We start from the raw sequence: 15793 nt of genomic DNA on the forward strand, positions 1-15793 counted from the left end.
ACAGCATCAGGTCCAGCTTTTAATTACTTGCAAGCTAATGTAAATGTCTTACAAACAACCACAGACTACACCGGCGCTGGGTTTACCAACACAACCTACACAGAGGACTAAAATGTAAACAAAGTGCTGGAAGAGTCAAGTGCTTTGGAAACAAAGTGTTGTGGGCTGGATCTAAGGTTGTAGTCATGATAGGTTGGACGGGGCAACCACGCCGCGCTACTGCGGCACAAGGCGCAGAAGCAAGAGGTGAGAAGCTGAAAAATTAGATTGATAATTTCTGCTTGCTTTATTGAACGTCTCGTAAGAGTTATAAATAGTTAATACAACTTCAAGTAAAAGGAAGAAACTTTAAACAGATCAAGTCGGCAGGATAACTTTCTTCGGGACAAAAACTTTTCGACTTAGATCCCAAGTCTAACTCTTTAAACGACTATGACACGACGAACTATGGTTGCGGAGCCGCTGCAGGAGCCATGCGCTGGTAATGCGACCCCACGTGACAAAAAGTGACCCCACATGACAAAAAGTTTGCAAGAAATGAAGTCTAGGTACGGAACGGCATGACACCGCTTCCTTTAATTATTACAGGGAAAGCAAATTCCAACGGGAAAATCTGAATGCTTAATCATCTCCTTCACCATCCGGCGACAGAAGTAGAGCAGCATATAAAACCGACAATAAACCTTTACAGTACCATAGCAACCAGCAGGCACCTCAACGGCGAATGAGGTAGCAATCGCTGGTGGTGTGCATCAGCCATTTGCCCTGTTTGAAACATCCGAAAGGAAATGAACATGAGGATTGGAGTAATACCGAGTGTCACAAACAGAGTAATAATGTGCTCCCTCCGTCCCATATTAAGTATGAATGTATCTATACTCAAAAAACGTTTAGACACATGTAATATTTCATCAATTAATATGGAACGGAGAGAGTAGTACGGAGTAGTATCAAATGATTGAGAGGGAACATGCATGGCACGGAGTTTGGAGGATAAAGAACTTGCAAGCACCCTTATGAGACATGCTGCAAGCCGCCATTAGTTGCCACCATGCTCCTCAATTTGAAGACTTCCAATCTTCTCAGTCAGTGCGGCACACTCTCGTTTGTATTGCCACTTCAAAACACAAGAACGAAATTAAAACAAAGCCCATGCAATAGTGACTGAAGAAATCTAATCAGTGCCGGCAGTTATGGCAGAGGACTTACGGTTTCTGTAAAATGTCTACACTCTGCTTGACGTTTATTAGGACGCACAATTGAGACAGTGGGATGGTTGGGAAGTGTCCCGACGGCAGCTTTGATAAGACTTTCAACCTCATCTCCCGTGCCAGACCAGACAAGAATAGAGACATGAACCTTGGTGAGAGCATAGAGGTGCTGGATGCCGAGATCAGAAGGAGCGCCATTCAGGCACTTCGTCGTATGCGGCTTAAATGTAAGCTTGAGGTCCTCAAGCTTAGGCATCGATCCCGCTTCAAACTCCAACGCGGTACCACAATACTCAATTTCCAGGTTCAAATATTGCAAACTTGTGAACAACCCACCACGGATGAAGATCCTTCCATTTCTGCCATAATGAGTCTTTAGTTTGAGAAAAACCAAAGCGGGTGTTGCCCCAAGGATATGAACATCTTCCGGTCTCAGGCAATGCACAGAGAGTTCCAATTCCCTGAGACTTCCAAGCGATCTTATCCAGCTTGGAACCTTGTCAATGTAAAATACAGATATGTAGAGCTTCTGAAGTTCACGAGTAGTAGGGCACCATGCTTCAAGTGACAGTGGGCCATTGTATGGATATTCATCACTGTAGCTTATTGCAAGATGATGAAAGCTGTTTGAAGATAACAGAGTTCCCACATAATCATGAATATCGTCCCAATCTCTTTTATTTGGTGACCCCATGTTAAGCAAATAATTCGCAACTGTTACACTCAAAGTCTTTAGCTTGGTTAGCTGACGTAATTCTAGCAGAGATTTTCCTAGTTCGGAATCAACACCAAACCCCTCTACCTCTTCCAAGCTCTGCATCTGCCCAATTATTCCACCTCGAAACGGAGTGCCCATAGGAACATATAGACGGGCCAATCGTTGAAGCCCTGTAATAGTTGACGGCACTTCGTCGATGTGCGTGTCTTGTACATCCAGTGTTTCCAAATACTGAAGGCCTCTGATTTTTTCTGGAAACTCAGTTATGGAATCTGATCTGATACGCAAATACTTGAGAAGAAAGAACTTGTCAATATATGCAAGATGATGGTTTTTTAACTTCCGGCATTCTCCTAGATCCAACACGCGAAGAGCTGGGGAATCCAGCATAGAATTTTGCACGAAATCCCCAAATACAGTGAGTGATCTAATGTGAGAGAGATCGCCTCTTCTTGCAGATATGGTAGCCATTTCACTGTTGTAACTCATGATACTAAGCCTGCGAGCCTTGTAACCTGAAACCTGCCCCTGTTCTAGATCATCAAATGAAGTCACAAAATTCTCTTCAGTGGCCTTGCATGTGATGAAATCAAGGACAAAATCGTGTACTCGGCATGCCTGTGCCTGTCCATAGTTAACATCAACCGGAAGGATCAAGCTTCTATTGATGAGCTCGTTAAAATAACCCTCGCCTATTTCATATGCACTCTGTTCTTTTCTTTTTGACCGGGTGAACCCTTGTGTTTTATGAATGAATCCTTCAGCGATCCACCTATTTATCAAAGTCTGCTTGTAGATCACATAATCTTCTGGGAACACACTCAAGTATAACAAACAAGTTCTCAGATGCTGAGGAAGATCAAAGTAACTCAGAGATAATATCCTGCTCATGTCTTCAGCCCTCGGATCATTTGCAAGTACAGAACCAATAGACGCTAGAACGTTATTCCATGCATCTTCTGCAGTTTTACCGGCCAACAAACTAGACAAAGTAATGATAGCCAATGGTAGACCAGCACATTTTTCCAAAACCTTCTTAGATACTTGTTCCAGATGAGAGTACTCTTCATAGCATGAATCCTTAGCACCGAATGCTCTTTCAAAGAACAACCTTTTGGAGTCAGGAAAAGTAAGGGGCTCCATTTTATAATAATAACCGCCTTGTGAAGAAGAATGTGATGCAACAGCAGCTTTACGTGTTGTAGCGATAATCCTGCTTCCACAGTTATTATCCTTCAATGCAAGCCAGATAGTATTCCATGCATCTGTGCCCCCATACATCATCAATTACAATTAAGTACCTGCCACGTGATTTTAACAACGGGTTACTCCCTCCATTTCACAAAGGTTGGCGTATTTCGTTTCGTTAAGACAAGCCTTTGACCAAAAATTACTCTATAAATATGTAAGTTATATGATACGAAATCATGATCATTAGCAAGAACTTTTAAAAACGAATCCATTGATATAAATTTCATGTATGAAAAAAATACATATCAATAGAGTTTTCATTGGTCAAAGGCTTGTCTTAACAAAACAAAATACGCCAACCTTTGTGAAATGGAGGGAGTACTCCTTAAGGTTAAAATTGCATGCAAACTTGCATAACACTAGATACGGCTAGCTAGCTGACGAAATGCTGATGTGCAATGCTTAAATGCTATCTATATGAATGCATAGATCTTCAGGTGGGATCCTCTCTCACTCTGATGAAAATTGCATAGGTAACTTTGTCTCGACAAATACTTCTATGATATTTTAATTCCATTTTAAGATATACCACAAGGGATATTCCACTGACTTCATATCTAAATCATGCTAATGATTATAACAGGAAATGAAAGCATTTCTATACAAAAGGTACATAATTTTAGTTCCTAATTGTTCATTTCTACTGGGCGAGGTATGATTACTCTGTCGCGTGTGTGGTAGTTGTACTTTTTTTTTTGCTCCAAGAACTGGCAGAGGCACTGCCGTTCAATTAGAAGAAGAGGGTAATATTTACAGGCAAGTAGGCAACGGTTTGAAAAGGGTCAAGCCGTCCAAAAACAAGCTACCAAGCCTTTTTAACTTCAACCTTGCCGTCGTGGGTCCTCCTTTTTTCAATGAGGTTGAGAAACACCTGCGTAGCAGCCATCTTCTCTTTCAGGTTAGCAACGTCCTAGGGCAGCCACAGATGAACTCTGAGATCCAGGAGGAAGGGCTCAATTTTTTCAAGTGCTTCCATGGTGATAGATCATAGATTCAACCATCGTGTCTGGTTTTAGTGGTGGGCACCAAGGACAGACGGTTGTGGTACCAAGATGATATGGGATCAAGAATCAGGGAGGTCAGGGAGGATATCAGAATGGGAATTAGGACTTGGAGTGAAACCAGTGAGGTTCGCGCTCTATCGTACGCTGGTGCTCGCCCCCTGCTGTCTCAACAAGGCTGTGAACAACCCAATGAGGCAAGTATCTAATTTATTGATCGATGGTTCCTAAATCTTAATACAATCTGCCTCTGTATTTTATTGATCGGAGATACCAGGATAACTTTTTTTTAGATCAATAAACCAAGATAACTTTTTTTTACTAAACATACCAAGATAACTTGTAAAACAAGACGGCTCCTACTAGACATGGAAATGGAAAAGAAACACTTCATCATATCTATAATATTCCTAAATATAGCTTGGGTCTTCCTTGACAGCCCGGAAGTGGTCACAGATGATGCCTTGGGTTTGGGTCTGCGGCTGTAAGGTTGCCCTATTCATAACAAGTCTTGCTCATTTGACCACGTGAGCGACAACTGTCTAGCCACACCGATGTCGAGACCCGCCCTGAATTCCAAATAAGGCGATAAGGCCAGTTGATCCAGGTGTTGGACGTATAACATCCTAATTTTTCCTTGGTTGGGTAAGGCATATATATTATTAAATTATATTATTATTACATTTCTTTTGTATTAACGGATTTTACCAAGTCATGGAGTCTTCATTTCCCTAAGTAATTTAAAACCTGATGGCCTAACCTTCAACTTTGTTAATAAAGGCGAAGATATATCTATTAAGACAAATAAATTAATAATTAAAACTTAAAAGAAATTATTTATGGATAATCATTACAAATAAAATCCCATAGGAAATTCCCTAGTATCAATGGGATATTTTATAAAGTGTCCCTTCTTACTTGGGCAGTTGCCCCAACAGGACTAAGTATTTTGCACTTTCTAAAACAACCAAGTTACTTCTCTCATTTGATAAGATGCTCTCGTTCCATGTTTATGCTTAGTTTTCCTATAAAATACCCCACTAGGACATGAACTTTCAGGTTTAACTGTATGAAGATGGCAAAAGAGAGAGAGGATTGAGTCAAAGATCAAATTGGAATTGGGGAATTTCATGTCCAAGATCATTAGTTGAGAGGTTTGTTTCTTCATTAAACCAAATCAGGGCATTTTATCAAAATGAGAGAAGTAACTTGGGGTATTTTAGAAAGTATAAAGTACTTAGTCCTTTTGGGGCAACTGCCCAAGTAATAAGGGCATTTTTTCAAATATCCCTATTAATAAAGTACTAAATTAACGCAGTCAAAATTGTGACCGAAATAAGGGTATGAAAATCTGAGCATGTCATTTGGAAATAAACTGAAACTGAGTATAAAGGAGTGATGAGGCTTACCTTTTGTCTTGGAGGTAATTTCTGATTCTATCGATGAGTTGTGTCGCATCATCATCCGATGCATAGTCATTGATCCCCACACCTTTAGCTATGTCTCTCAGAATCTTTTTTATATCAGGTTTTCGAGAAACCGATACAAAAGCTGTACAAGAAAATTGGTGTTTAATTGTATGATAGACTTGGTTTGCAAGAGTGGTCTTACCAAGACCTCCAGCGCCAACAATTGACAGCACTTTAAGCTCCGTCGAAGAAATATTCCTCTGGAACCACTGAAGCATATCATCCTTAGGACCGTCGATGCTGACAAGTTTATGAACCTCCTCATAAAGCGCTGGCAAACGAGGGTCAATGGCAGAATTACTTGAGTCGGGTGTTTGCCGGATTTTATACCTCTTGTGTCTGTCGCTTGTTTCAATTAAACGTCTCTTGATTTCTTCGATCTCGTTGCCGATCTTAACACGAGGTTTGAGCTTCGTCAACTTGTCAATGTACTTCTTGAAGCTCGTAGATCCATGACGCGATAGCTCAACAAGAGCCATGAAGTCATCGATGCAATCCTCCGTGTCGAAGGACAGCTCGCGGACATTGTCCCTCCAGACTTTCACATCGCCTTCGAGTTGCTCCGCTTCAGCAAGCGTCTCTAGTGCAGCCTCCATGCTGCGCATCTCATCTCTTAGGAGCTGGGCATCACGATGAACGCTTTTGAACTTGGCGTACTCTTTCTCCAGCAGCGTGGTGGGCTTGGAGAGGAGCGGCTTCATCACCCCCGTGGCAATGCCCATGAGAGCAACCTCCATTGCTCTCTGCCACCAGCGAGCTGAATTTTTGCTATGTGAGGTTTCAGGATGTGGGAGTTGGATATGTGATGTGGTTGTGTGGGAGCTGGAGATCTGATGTGGTGGGTGGGAGCAAGAGGCTGCTTGAATGAAGACTTCTACTGGCAGTTCAGTGAAGTCTCTGGTCCATATTTAATATGGTAGAGATCAAGACAACTCTTTTTCTTTATCAACCTCCTAACTAATCTGTTTTGTTTAACTTTGTCTAGCCGGGACCTTCCCCTAGTTGACAACTGCAAATGAATGCGTCAGCTACTCAGCTTACTCCCGTTACAATAACAAAAGGGAAAATTGGCCACAAGACACCGTTATTTTACGGCCTTTGCTGAAAAACACCGTTGGATTATGTCTTTGCCCAGTACCATTACAATTTCGTGGTCATTTGCAACAACACATCGTCTGACCCAGAACAGAAAGTTTGACTTTTTTTTTTCGGATGACCTTTTGTGCTTCGGAGGATGATTTTGAACATTTGTTTTCTCAAATTGAAATATTGAACCAAAAAGAAGTATGTATGTGCCAACTTTGAACATTATTTGATTACAAAAATATGTTTCGGAAGAAAAGAAAGAAGTGAGTTAGGAAAATATCAGGAGGTAAGATGGTAATTTGTCGTGGAAAAAGTCAAACTTTCTGTTTTAATCCAAGCGATGTGTTGTATCAAATGATCACGAAATTGTAATGGTACTGGGCAAAGACGCAATCCGGCAGTATGTTTCGGCAAAGGCCGTAAAATAACAGTGTCATGTGGCCAATTTTTCTCTCATTACAATAACAAAACAGTAGTACATGGGACTTTTTCGCAAATAAGAAACTACTAAGGAGCTTGAAGCGTAATTTTGCTAGTAACTACATAGACACGTCATCATTGACTTGACGTAGGATTAGCATACCACTACTATAACCTGAAATATGACAATTAAATAAATATAGATAATATGTAGTACATGCGTACAGATCAGCAGAAATTTATTTAACATAGGTTGTAACCCTACAGTGCATTAGTGCAGAAATCAAACATTGCTACAAAAGCACGGATAGGACCAAAATAATTCCAAAACAGATGTTTTTTCCAACAAAAGTGTACGTATGATATTAGTACAAAAGGTAAAGGAAACATATTTTTAGCACACACATTTGTAAGTTTTGCCGATCAAAGTGGATTACTCATTCAGATTGACACGCCTTGAATTTGTTAATTTGATAATCCATATGGCCATCATGTGCAAAAGATAGTGAAAACAAAATTTTATTGGCATAGATCTAGAGGAGACAAAAATACAGTATTGCTATTTAGACAAAATACAGCACGTCACTTCAAAAAGTAAGGCAATTTGAGATAGTTTTATGTGCTTTAGGAAGCAGTGAAGAATCTTTCAGCCGCTCAATGCTACGCATGTGATTAGCACATGGGTCACCGAATTAACAAAGGCACGCCTGGAGTGAGTAATTCAGCTCAATCAGCTAAACTGACGAATCTAAGTACCAGCAGAATAGTATCATTTCTAGATTTGGTAGTAAAACTATATTTGTTTAATTGTGAAATTTTTTTCATCCTTCAGCTGCTCGCTATTGCTGCACCGTGTCACACTCGTTCACAAAAACTATGCACAAAGAACAACAGGCACCTTTATCTAACCTTCATTATATCCAATAACAGTACATGGTGAGCTGCTAACAAATGATATCTAACAGTTTTGGGACATGCATGATACACAGGAATTAGAGACAAGCAATTTGAGAACGTATAAAATACCTCTAATCCGACAGGTTGCAGAATGTATTCCTTCAAACAATAGATGTGCCATGTGCAAGAATAACAAAATGTGCAAAATCTGAATTGAACGACAACTTGCAAAGTCCAAATGTAGCAATGATTGATCCGAGGAAATGGATATGCTGTGTAATACCTGAGGCACTCAAATATAGTGGTGAAACGATCAAAGGAAGTTTCAGCACCAGGTCTTCAGAATTTACCTGAAATTAGAAGAACATGGCACTGATCACAGAAACATGTGAATTTGCTTGTGGCGGCAATGCGTCAGAACATGACACTGAAGTCATTCTGATTTAAGGAAATCAGGGATATTACAGATGGATTGAGTTCAGTCTGCATTAGTTTGATACTTCAGGATTACAATCTTTAAACCGTGAATCTCTGATTATTCAGTACCTTGGAAAAATAAGTTGCAACTATTCTGGGAGCAAAAAAAACTACAGTAAGGCTGTTTGCTTCCACTGCAAAGCTGGTGTCCTCACTACTTCATACACTGACATTCATAACTGAAACAAAATCTGCCCGCAAACAGTTACAGCAAGGCAAGAACAACTCAGCTGCGTTAGCATCCCAAAATGCAGCAACCAAAATAGAGAAGAATATGAAAATGACAGCAATCTGAACACTACAGTACAACCAGCAGGCACCTTGACAGCAAACGATCTCAACAACATGAAAGACTCAACATCAGGTCCACCTAATTATAGAGGAAGAAGACTGAACAGGAACTCTAGCAACATCAACAGAGCATCAATTCCAGTTGTCTTCGAAAAAACTTAGTCGGTCTGTCCTTCATCACAGCCTCCTAGTCTGCCATCTTGAGTAGTAACCAGCGGTGTGCATTTGTCATTGTCATCGTACATCACTTTCTTGTTCTTCTTTGTCCTCTTCTTCTTTCTCTTCTTTACCATTGGCATCTTCCTCCCCTCTCCTTCCTTTTCGTCCATGTTGCCCTGTTTGAAATACCACACAGAAATTCTCAAACACCATAAGTAGAATAAAACAAGCCCAAACAATGATGACAGGTTCAGAGTTATTTAACTAACTAAATGACCGGTCAAGAATTTCTGTGGTGCGAAAACAAATACAATATGAGTCGCAAACCAAGAGGATGAACTGAAGTAACCAGTGCCAGCAATTCTGCAGGGAGCTTACACTTTTTGTATAACCAAATGACCACATAAGCCCGTGATTTCCTCGCATGTGCCAGTGGCTTGCTCCTGCACCTCCCCCTCCATCCTCCCCATAGTCCGTCTCGATCTGTTTGAATTTCTTTTAAGTAATTACATGCTCGGACAAGAATTTGTGGGATGGAACAAAGAAATACAGTAGTAGGGGCAAACTAGAAGGATGAACTTAAGTAACCAATGCTTGCGATTCTGGCAGAGAACTTAAAATGTTTGTGTAATGTTCACAGTCCACATTTCCGAATGCTACATTTCCATCTGGTATAAGGAGCGGGGAACTGTTGGGAAGTGTCTTGATGGCAGTTTCGATAAGGCTTCCCATATATTTGCCAAAGCAATTTTCCAAACCTGCCATCGGATTGTCGCTATTGCCAAAGTTGCAAAAAATGCAGACATCAACCTTGAGGAGGGCAGAGAGGTGATGGATACCAAAACTTGAAGAACCATTCAGGCACTCCATCTCATGCACACAGAACTCAAGATGGAGGTGCTCGAGCCTTGGCATTGATCCTTCTTCAAAATCCAGCGAGGTCCCACAGTAAAGGAGTTCCAGGTAGGAATATTTCAAACGACTGAAACCACAAATGAGAACCACAAATGAGAATCCTTCCATCGGTGCCATAGAAAGTCTTTAGTTTCAGGAAAAGCAAAGTGGGTATTGCTCCAAGGATCCTAACATCTTCCGGTGCCACAGTGACAATATAGAGTTCTAATTCCCTAAGATTTGGGAGCAAGTTCATTCAATCTGGAACCTTGTCGATATAACAGTATGTGACGTGTAACTCCTGGAGACGGCAAGCAGTAGTCGGGCACCACGACTCCAGTGACAGTGGAAAATAAGTTGTCACGCTAAGATATTCGTACTTGTGGATATGTAGGCGACGAAGACTGCATGAAGATATCAATGTTCCCAGGCACTGTGAAGGCCCTCAATTTGGGCTGTTCCTTCCCACAATTCAAATCTACCCAGTAGTACCTGCAGCCTCCACAGCTTGTTTAGCTGGCTCAATTCTTGTAATGGCTTCTCTTGTTCATAGAAGTAGACGCCAAATGTCTCTAAATCTTCCAAGCTTTGCATGTTACCAACCATTCCATCCGGAAATCTAGTGTGGCTAGGAACATATAGACTGGTCAATCTTTGCAGGCTTGTAATAGCTGACGACAGTTCTAGAATTGTGGGGTCGCAAGTACTGAAGAAACGAATTTTGTGGCAGTGGACCCCTGGCTAACGCTTTTGTTAAAAATGGCCCTCTTCAAAAACTATTGACAAAACTAGCCTGACGGAAAGCACAAAAAGCGACACGTGGCCTTTCGGCCAATGGCATGGCGGAATGCACTATAGCACGTACTGTAGCAGTTCGCGCAGTGTTTGTGCATTTGACTCTGTGTGTCGAAAATCTCTTTCGCGCGCCCTTCCACCAATGCCATTGGCGGAAACGCCACGTGTCGCTTTATGGGCTTTCCGCCAAGCCATTTTTGCCATTTCGTTCAGGATGGGGCTATTTCTGACAAAAACGTCCGCGAGGAGGCCAGTCGAGCAAAAAATTCCTGAAGAAACCTCTAGTACTGTTTCGTTCCTGAAGAAACCTCTAGTACTGTTTCGTGCTATTGCTGCGAAAACAAAATTATTTTTCGCCGCAGAGCAGAGGCGCAATTTCTTTGAAATGATTGGATATTCCGCCACAATCTGCACTGCACGGAGCTTTTGCTGCTGCTGCGCCGGAGCGTACCTCGTCGACGGGAACTATACGCAAAGAGAATGACAGAAATCGCCCGCTAACCTCTGGACGGATCAGGAAAGCTCGACCGCGGGGCGGAAGAGAGCCCGCGCGGGTGGGGCTCGCCGGGGTGAATGCGGCCGCCGCGTGCTCCGCTGAGGAAGGCGAATGTTGGATGGGAGAGGGAGAGCCGGCGGCGAAGCCATGGTGCCGCAGCGAGCGGCGCGACTCCGGGAGTCACCCTCGTTTTCCGGCCTGTTGCAGATGTTGCTCCTCGCTCGCTTTGTTATTGGATGACACTCAGTGCAAACTTATTCAAGTGGACCATCGAATAAAACCTGAGGAATGAACACACCAAACTAATATCTTTTGCACAGCTCGTGTCATACCGTAAAGCAAAGACATGTTTTTTTATACGTTTCATTCATTTACACACCATCAATTATCATCTTATATTCTTATATGGCACTATCAAGAGAAAACTCACATCACCCGATTGTACATGTCCCAAGTATTTTTTTGTGACTTTTTTTCAAAGCTCCAAAATGCTTCTAATTTTTTTGGGTGGATAGGGTTCTACTATTTATCTTATGTGTATAATCTTTTTCGTAAGATTTTCATGACTTGCATGTATTTCCGATAATTAACACAAGGGCACCATGTTCCAAAAAAGATCGTGAATTTTACGAGAACTTTGTCGTGCTAGACAGCTATAGCGGGTCAAGGAACCTCAGAATGCATGCAGACATCGGAATACAGACATAAAATGTCAAGAATTACGAAATTCAATGGTCACTAGATTTCGAAACATCAGAATGCTAAAGATGACGCCTTTCAATAGCGATAGTTCACACGAGATAATACATTGATTATAAAGGGAAACATTTCTTAGAGTCAACAATTCAACAAATCCCAGTTGATCCCACAAATTTGCAGCGTGTATCAACAAATCAAGGATTTTATTATCTGCACCGAATCCACCTTCAGAATATGGTGCAGAATGTGGTGTTTCTGGTGCAAACAAGCACATGTCTTCCTCTTCTATTCAGAGGAACATACAGCGGATTAAAAGGCATGTGCCTCGCTACATAAGCAGCAATGTCAAGCTAATTGCAGTCTATGGAGTAGAGTAGACAGTATATCTTGTATTACCATTTTACAATATGATGTTCAACATCCATCCCAGCCTTACTCCATCACATTGCCTACTTATTGATCACATGTATCATGGCTATCGGATAGCTGTCTAACGAACATCACAAACACCCTGCAAAAAACAAAGATAGGATCAGGCTTTACTAGCGCTATGCAACTTATATAAATTTAGGCGCGGATGAGATACCAATAGACTCTAGTAGTAGATACTTGCCTTTCTCATTAAGTTCAACAGCTCATGTTTCTTGGTCTGAATGGGACTGGGTAATGTTATCCGAATGCATCTTTACCAGGAGATCAATGAGCTGCTCTTCTATGTCGTCTTCCTTGCTCTGCCTTCTCACAGTTTTCCTCCCACTGCTTGTGACCATGACAACTACATCTTTGTAGTTTGCTAGCTCATTCGCCACCACGACATTCATGCCATACTTTCTCAAAGCCATCTCTGCCTTATGCAGAAGGATATCTGGATCCGTCTCGAGCTGCAGTTTGCAGGAATATCATGAATAGTCCAGTGGATCCAGACAATAGGAAGGTTACACATATTAAATAAATAATAAGATGGGTTACTTGAGACCGGGGGATGTCCTCCTTTTCAGAAAAAAAAGATGGGTTACTTGTTTGAGAAAAAAAAAGATGTGTTACTTTTCTTCAAAGCACGAAAGGGCTTGAAAATCACTGGCTTCCGTTAGAACTGTGGAGAAGGATAGAGCAAAGTAACTAACCTTGAAGGATACACAAAATGCTTTAGGAGCCCAATGTTTTCTGAGGATGAAAAGCATCTTAGGAACTTGACTGAGTTGCATGTTCAAAGGTCCACCTGCTGACTCGATCTTATGTTTAGCCTGCGGTAACATTTGTGCCAGGGAGGAATTTGAAATGAAACATTGTAATGATGGCTAACCATTATGATATTTTCTTCGAACCAAAATCAAGGTGCGCATCATTTTCATTAGAAGAAGCGCCAAGAAGGCAAAATGGCTTTCAAACTACAGAAACAGAATGCAAATAAAACCAAAGCCAAACAACAAAGAGAAGAGAAAGCTAGAAAAAAGCTACAAAACCGAAATAGCAAAAGACCATTATGTATATATAACAAAAGTTCTATGAAGTTGTGCTTTCATATTCAACAAGTATCAGACACCAAAAACTAGTGCAATGCCACCACAGGTCTTGTGTGCCCTGATGCTGCAACTACTAGTTGGTTGAGTGCATATGTGCTTGGGGTTGAGGGAGTTCCAAGGAAAACTGGAAGAACGGTGGTACCAGAGGAAAAGATATTATCTTTATATTTCCCTGATTTCAAGTTGTGCAAGTTGTGCAAGTCATGACACAAGCCTAACACGATGCACGTGTGAGAAGCACTGATCCCTCAAAGGATGATTAGGTAACGTGACGGCTCAATGAGGACAATAAACAGTAAGCAACACAGTTTCAGCAGCCTTTTCAAATGATTTCTTCGATTAACAGGTTTGGTTTCTTGGACCAAGTGACTTGTTCTGACATTCACTCGATTGAATTAAAGGCATAAATATAAAACCATGTGCGGTGACAGTGCCAACATAGAAACCTAGCAGCGTGATCATCTGGTATGCACCAACTATTGGTTTTGTTCAAATAATGAGCACGCGAAGACGATATCTCAAGATAGAGCTTACCATGCTCTCCCACGGAACGTAGAAGTCTGAAACTGCTGCAGCAAAATAAAACATTCCGTGGTGTCCCAAGCAATTCATAGCAGTAGATACCAGTTGGAGTAACTGTTGGCAATACAGAGTAGATTCTACATCAGTATAACAGCATTCACAAGGTTAAGATATCATGCACCTGTAGCTAAGCTTACATTGTATAAATTTGAAGAAGTCTGCTAACAAATACAGAGTACATTCTGCATCAGTATAACACAATCACAAGGTTATTCTAAGACAGTTTGCATCATACAAAATTCTTTAATCCTGGTAAGGTACTGGAGCTAATCTGTTATGAATTAATAAGGAACCTCAAAGGACACATATACCTCTAATCCAGCAGTGTACAAAATGTAATAATAGGTGCGCGCGTGCAAAACATTAAATGTGGCAACATGTGCTGGTAGGAAATAAGAGTGCAATACCTGAAGATACTCAAAAATCGTAGTGAAAGGAAGTTTCAGAAGTAGGCCTTCATCAATTGCCTGCTCAAGAGAACAAGCCACTGATCATATGCCATATCAATCTGACTTGTACCTAATGCATCGGAAGAGAAAGTGAATTACAAATTTTAGATCTTACATATACCTTGCGATAACTGCTAATTGCTGTCTTGACCACCGTGGTATGAGATTCTGGGACTGAGATAAGTAGCTCAAATGAGCACAGATTTCCAAAGCAGGATACAGAGTCATTTACTTAAACTACTGCAAAATATTCAAGTGAAAAGGTTTGAACAATGAAACAAAATGGAAAGAAGAAAGAAAGAAAATAACATAAAAACATGCACAGTTTGCGTGGCATAGATAATTCAGGACTGCCAAATATTCCCAGACCTTGGATTTCTGATCCTTCACCGAGCTCAAAAACATCAAGGAATGAATCTTCCGGAAGGAATCTACAGTAAGGCTGCTTGCTCCCACTGAAAAGATGAGCCAACCGGTGTCACTCTCAAGTCTCAAGTCCTAACACCTTCACTGTCATTCATAACCCAAACAAGAACTTGCAACTAACTACGCCAAGAATCTGTTCTAAGCGGCTGCCAAAAAACAATTGTTCTAAGCGAATCTGTTCTGGAGTAGTACATGGCAAACCTCAATGGCGTAATGGAAATCACTGCCTGAGTCCTCAACTACCTTGGCTTCACCAAGAGAATTTTGAGGTAGAAACTAGAAAGACTCACCGACGATGGATGAAGATGACGGCGTAGCCAGCCTTGAGAAAATACCTGCATTGCGCCAACAGTTGCAGGTTAGACAGCAAAGCAGAGAAGCAAGAGGAAGAAGCTGCCGCGGCACATACTCGGTGGACGCGGCCCCTCGCTGGCCGGAGCTGAAATTGTCGATGTAGCGCACGCAGCGCTGCTCCAGGGGCACCGTGGTTCCGCCCGAGGTGACGCAGACCACCCCGACAGGCCCTCCTCCGGTCCCTGCAGCGCGTACACAATCGGGCCATCAATACGCGCACCAGAATCGAGCCGAAATTTTTGATGGTTCCGTGATGAACTGAGCGGGATGGAGATTCACAGAGGTCGGGGAATCCAAATTCGGGGATTGGGGCGGGCGAACTTGCCGGCGGAGTGGCGGGCGACGAAGGCGTCGAGGCTGGCGGCGACGGCGTCGCGGTCGCGGAGGGGCGGGGCCGCGCGGAAGAAGGCCGCCGCCTCGTCCTCGGAGCTCCGGGGCGGCTCCGCGCTGGTTGGGACTGGATCCATGGCGGCTTTTGCTTGGCCGCGTTCCTGCTCCGATCTCCTTTGAGAGAGACCGGGAAGAGAGTGACGGAAGTGACGTAATGCGAATCTAGGGACGGAGAATAAAAAAAATTGAAAAAAGTGAACCGGAT

At 42.1% G+C, this 15793-nt stretch overlaps 1 protein-coding gene, 1 long non-coding RNA gene and 1 pseudogene across 2 annotated transcripts; all 3 read right to left on the reverse strand.

Annotated features, from left to right (window-relative positions):
• Positions 1–527: 527 nt before the first annotated feature.
• Positions 528–6506, reverse strand: LOC100833086 (annotated as a pseudogene).
• A 2017-nt stretch (positions 6507–8523) lies between these two features.
• LOC112271762 lies at positions 8524–11158 on the reverse strand. The gene is made up of 2 exons (XR_002965121.1): positions 9359–11158; positions 8524–9156 (listed from the first exon to the last, which is right to left on the reverse strand). It is a non-coding gene; the product is annotated as an uncharacterized LOC112271762 (long non-coding RNA).
• Positions 11159–11945: 787 nt separating this feature from the next.
• Positions 11946–15746, reverse strand: LOC100821221 (phosphopantothenate--cysteine ligase 2). Its single transcript, XM_003573367.4, has 10 exons — positions 15524–15746; positions 15254–15380; positions 15135–15179; positions 14788–14873; positions 14540–14592; positions 14377–14436; positions 13922–14023; positions 12989–13108; positions 12478–12745; positions 11946–12375 (listed from the first exon to the last, which is right to left on the reverse strand). Exons 1-9 carry the CDS (start codon positions 15663–15665, stop codon positions 12500–12502), a joined length of 981 nt encoding a protein of 326 aa, XP_003573415.1. The 5' UTR covers positions 15666–15746; the 3' UTR covers positions 11946–12375; positions 12478–12499.
• Positions 15747–15793: the final 47 nt, after the last annotated feature.

The sequence above is a fragment of the Brachypodium distachyon genome, chromosome 3 (assembly GCF_000005505.3).
Source record: "Brachypodium distachyon strain Bd21 chromosome 3, Brachypodium_distachyon_v3.0, whole genome shotgun sequence".
NCBI classification, from domain to species: domain Eukaryota; kingdom Viridiplantae; phylum Streptophyta; class Magnoliopsida; order Poales; family Poaceae; genus Brachypodium; species Brachypodium distachyon.

Excerpts from the sequence above, each read along its gene's own strand:
- LOC100821221 (XM_003573367.4), bottom strand. The coding sequence starts at position 15,665 with ATGGATCCAGTCCCAACCAGCGCGGAGCCGCCCCGGAGCTCCGAGGAC. Across the intron at positions 14,874-15,134 it reads GTCATCTTCATCCATCGTCG|TGGGAGCAAGCAGCCTTACT; the intron begins GTGAGTCTTTCT and ends TCATCTTTTCAG. Across the intron at positions 14,593-14,787 it reads TGAAGGATCAGAAATCCAAG|TCCCAGAATCTCATACCACG; the intron begins GTCTGGGAATAT and ends TACTTATCTCAG.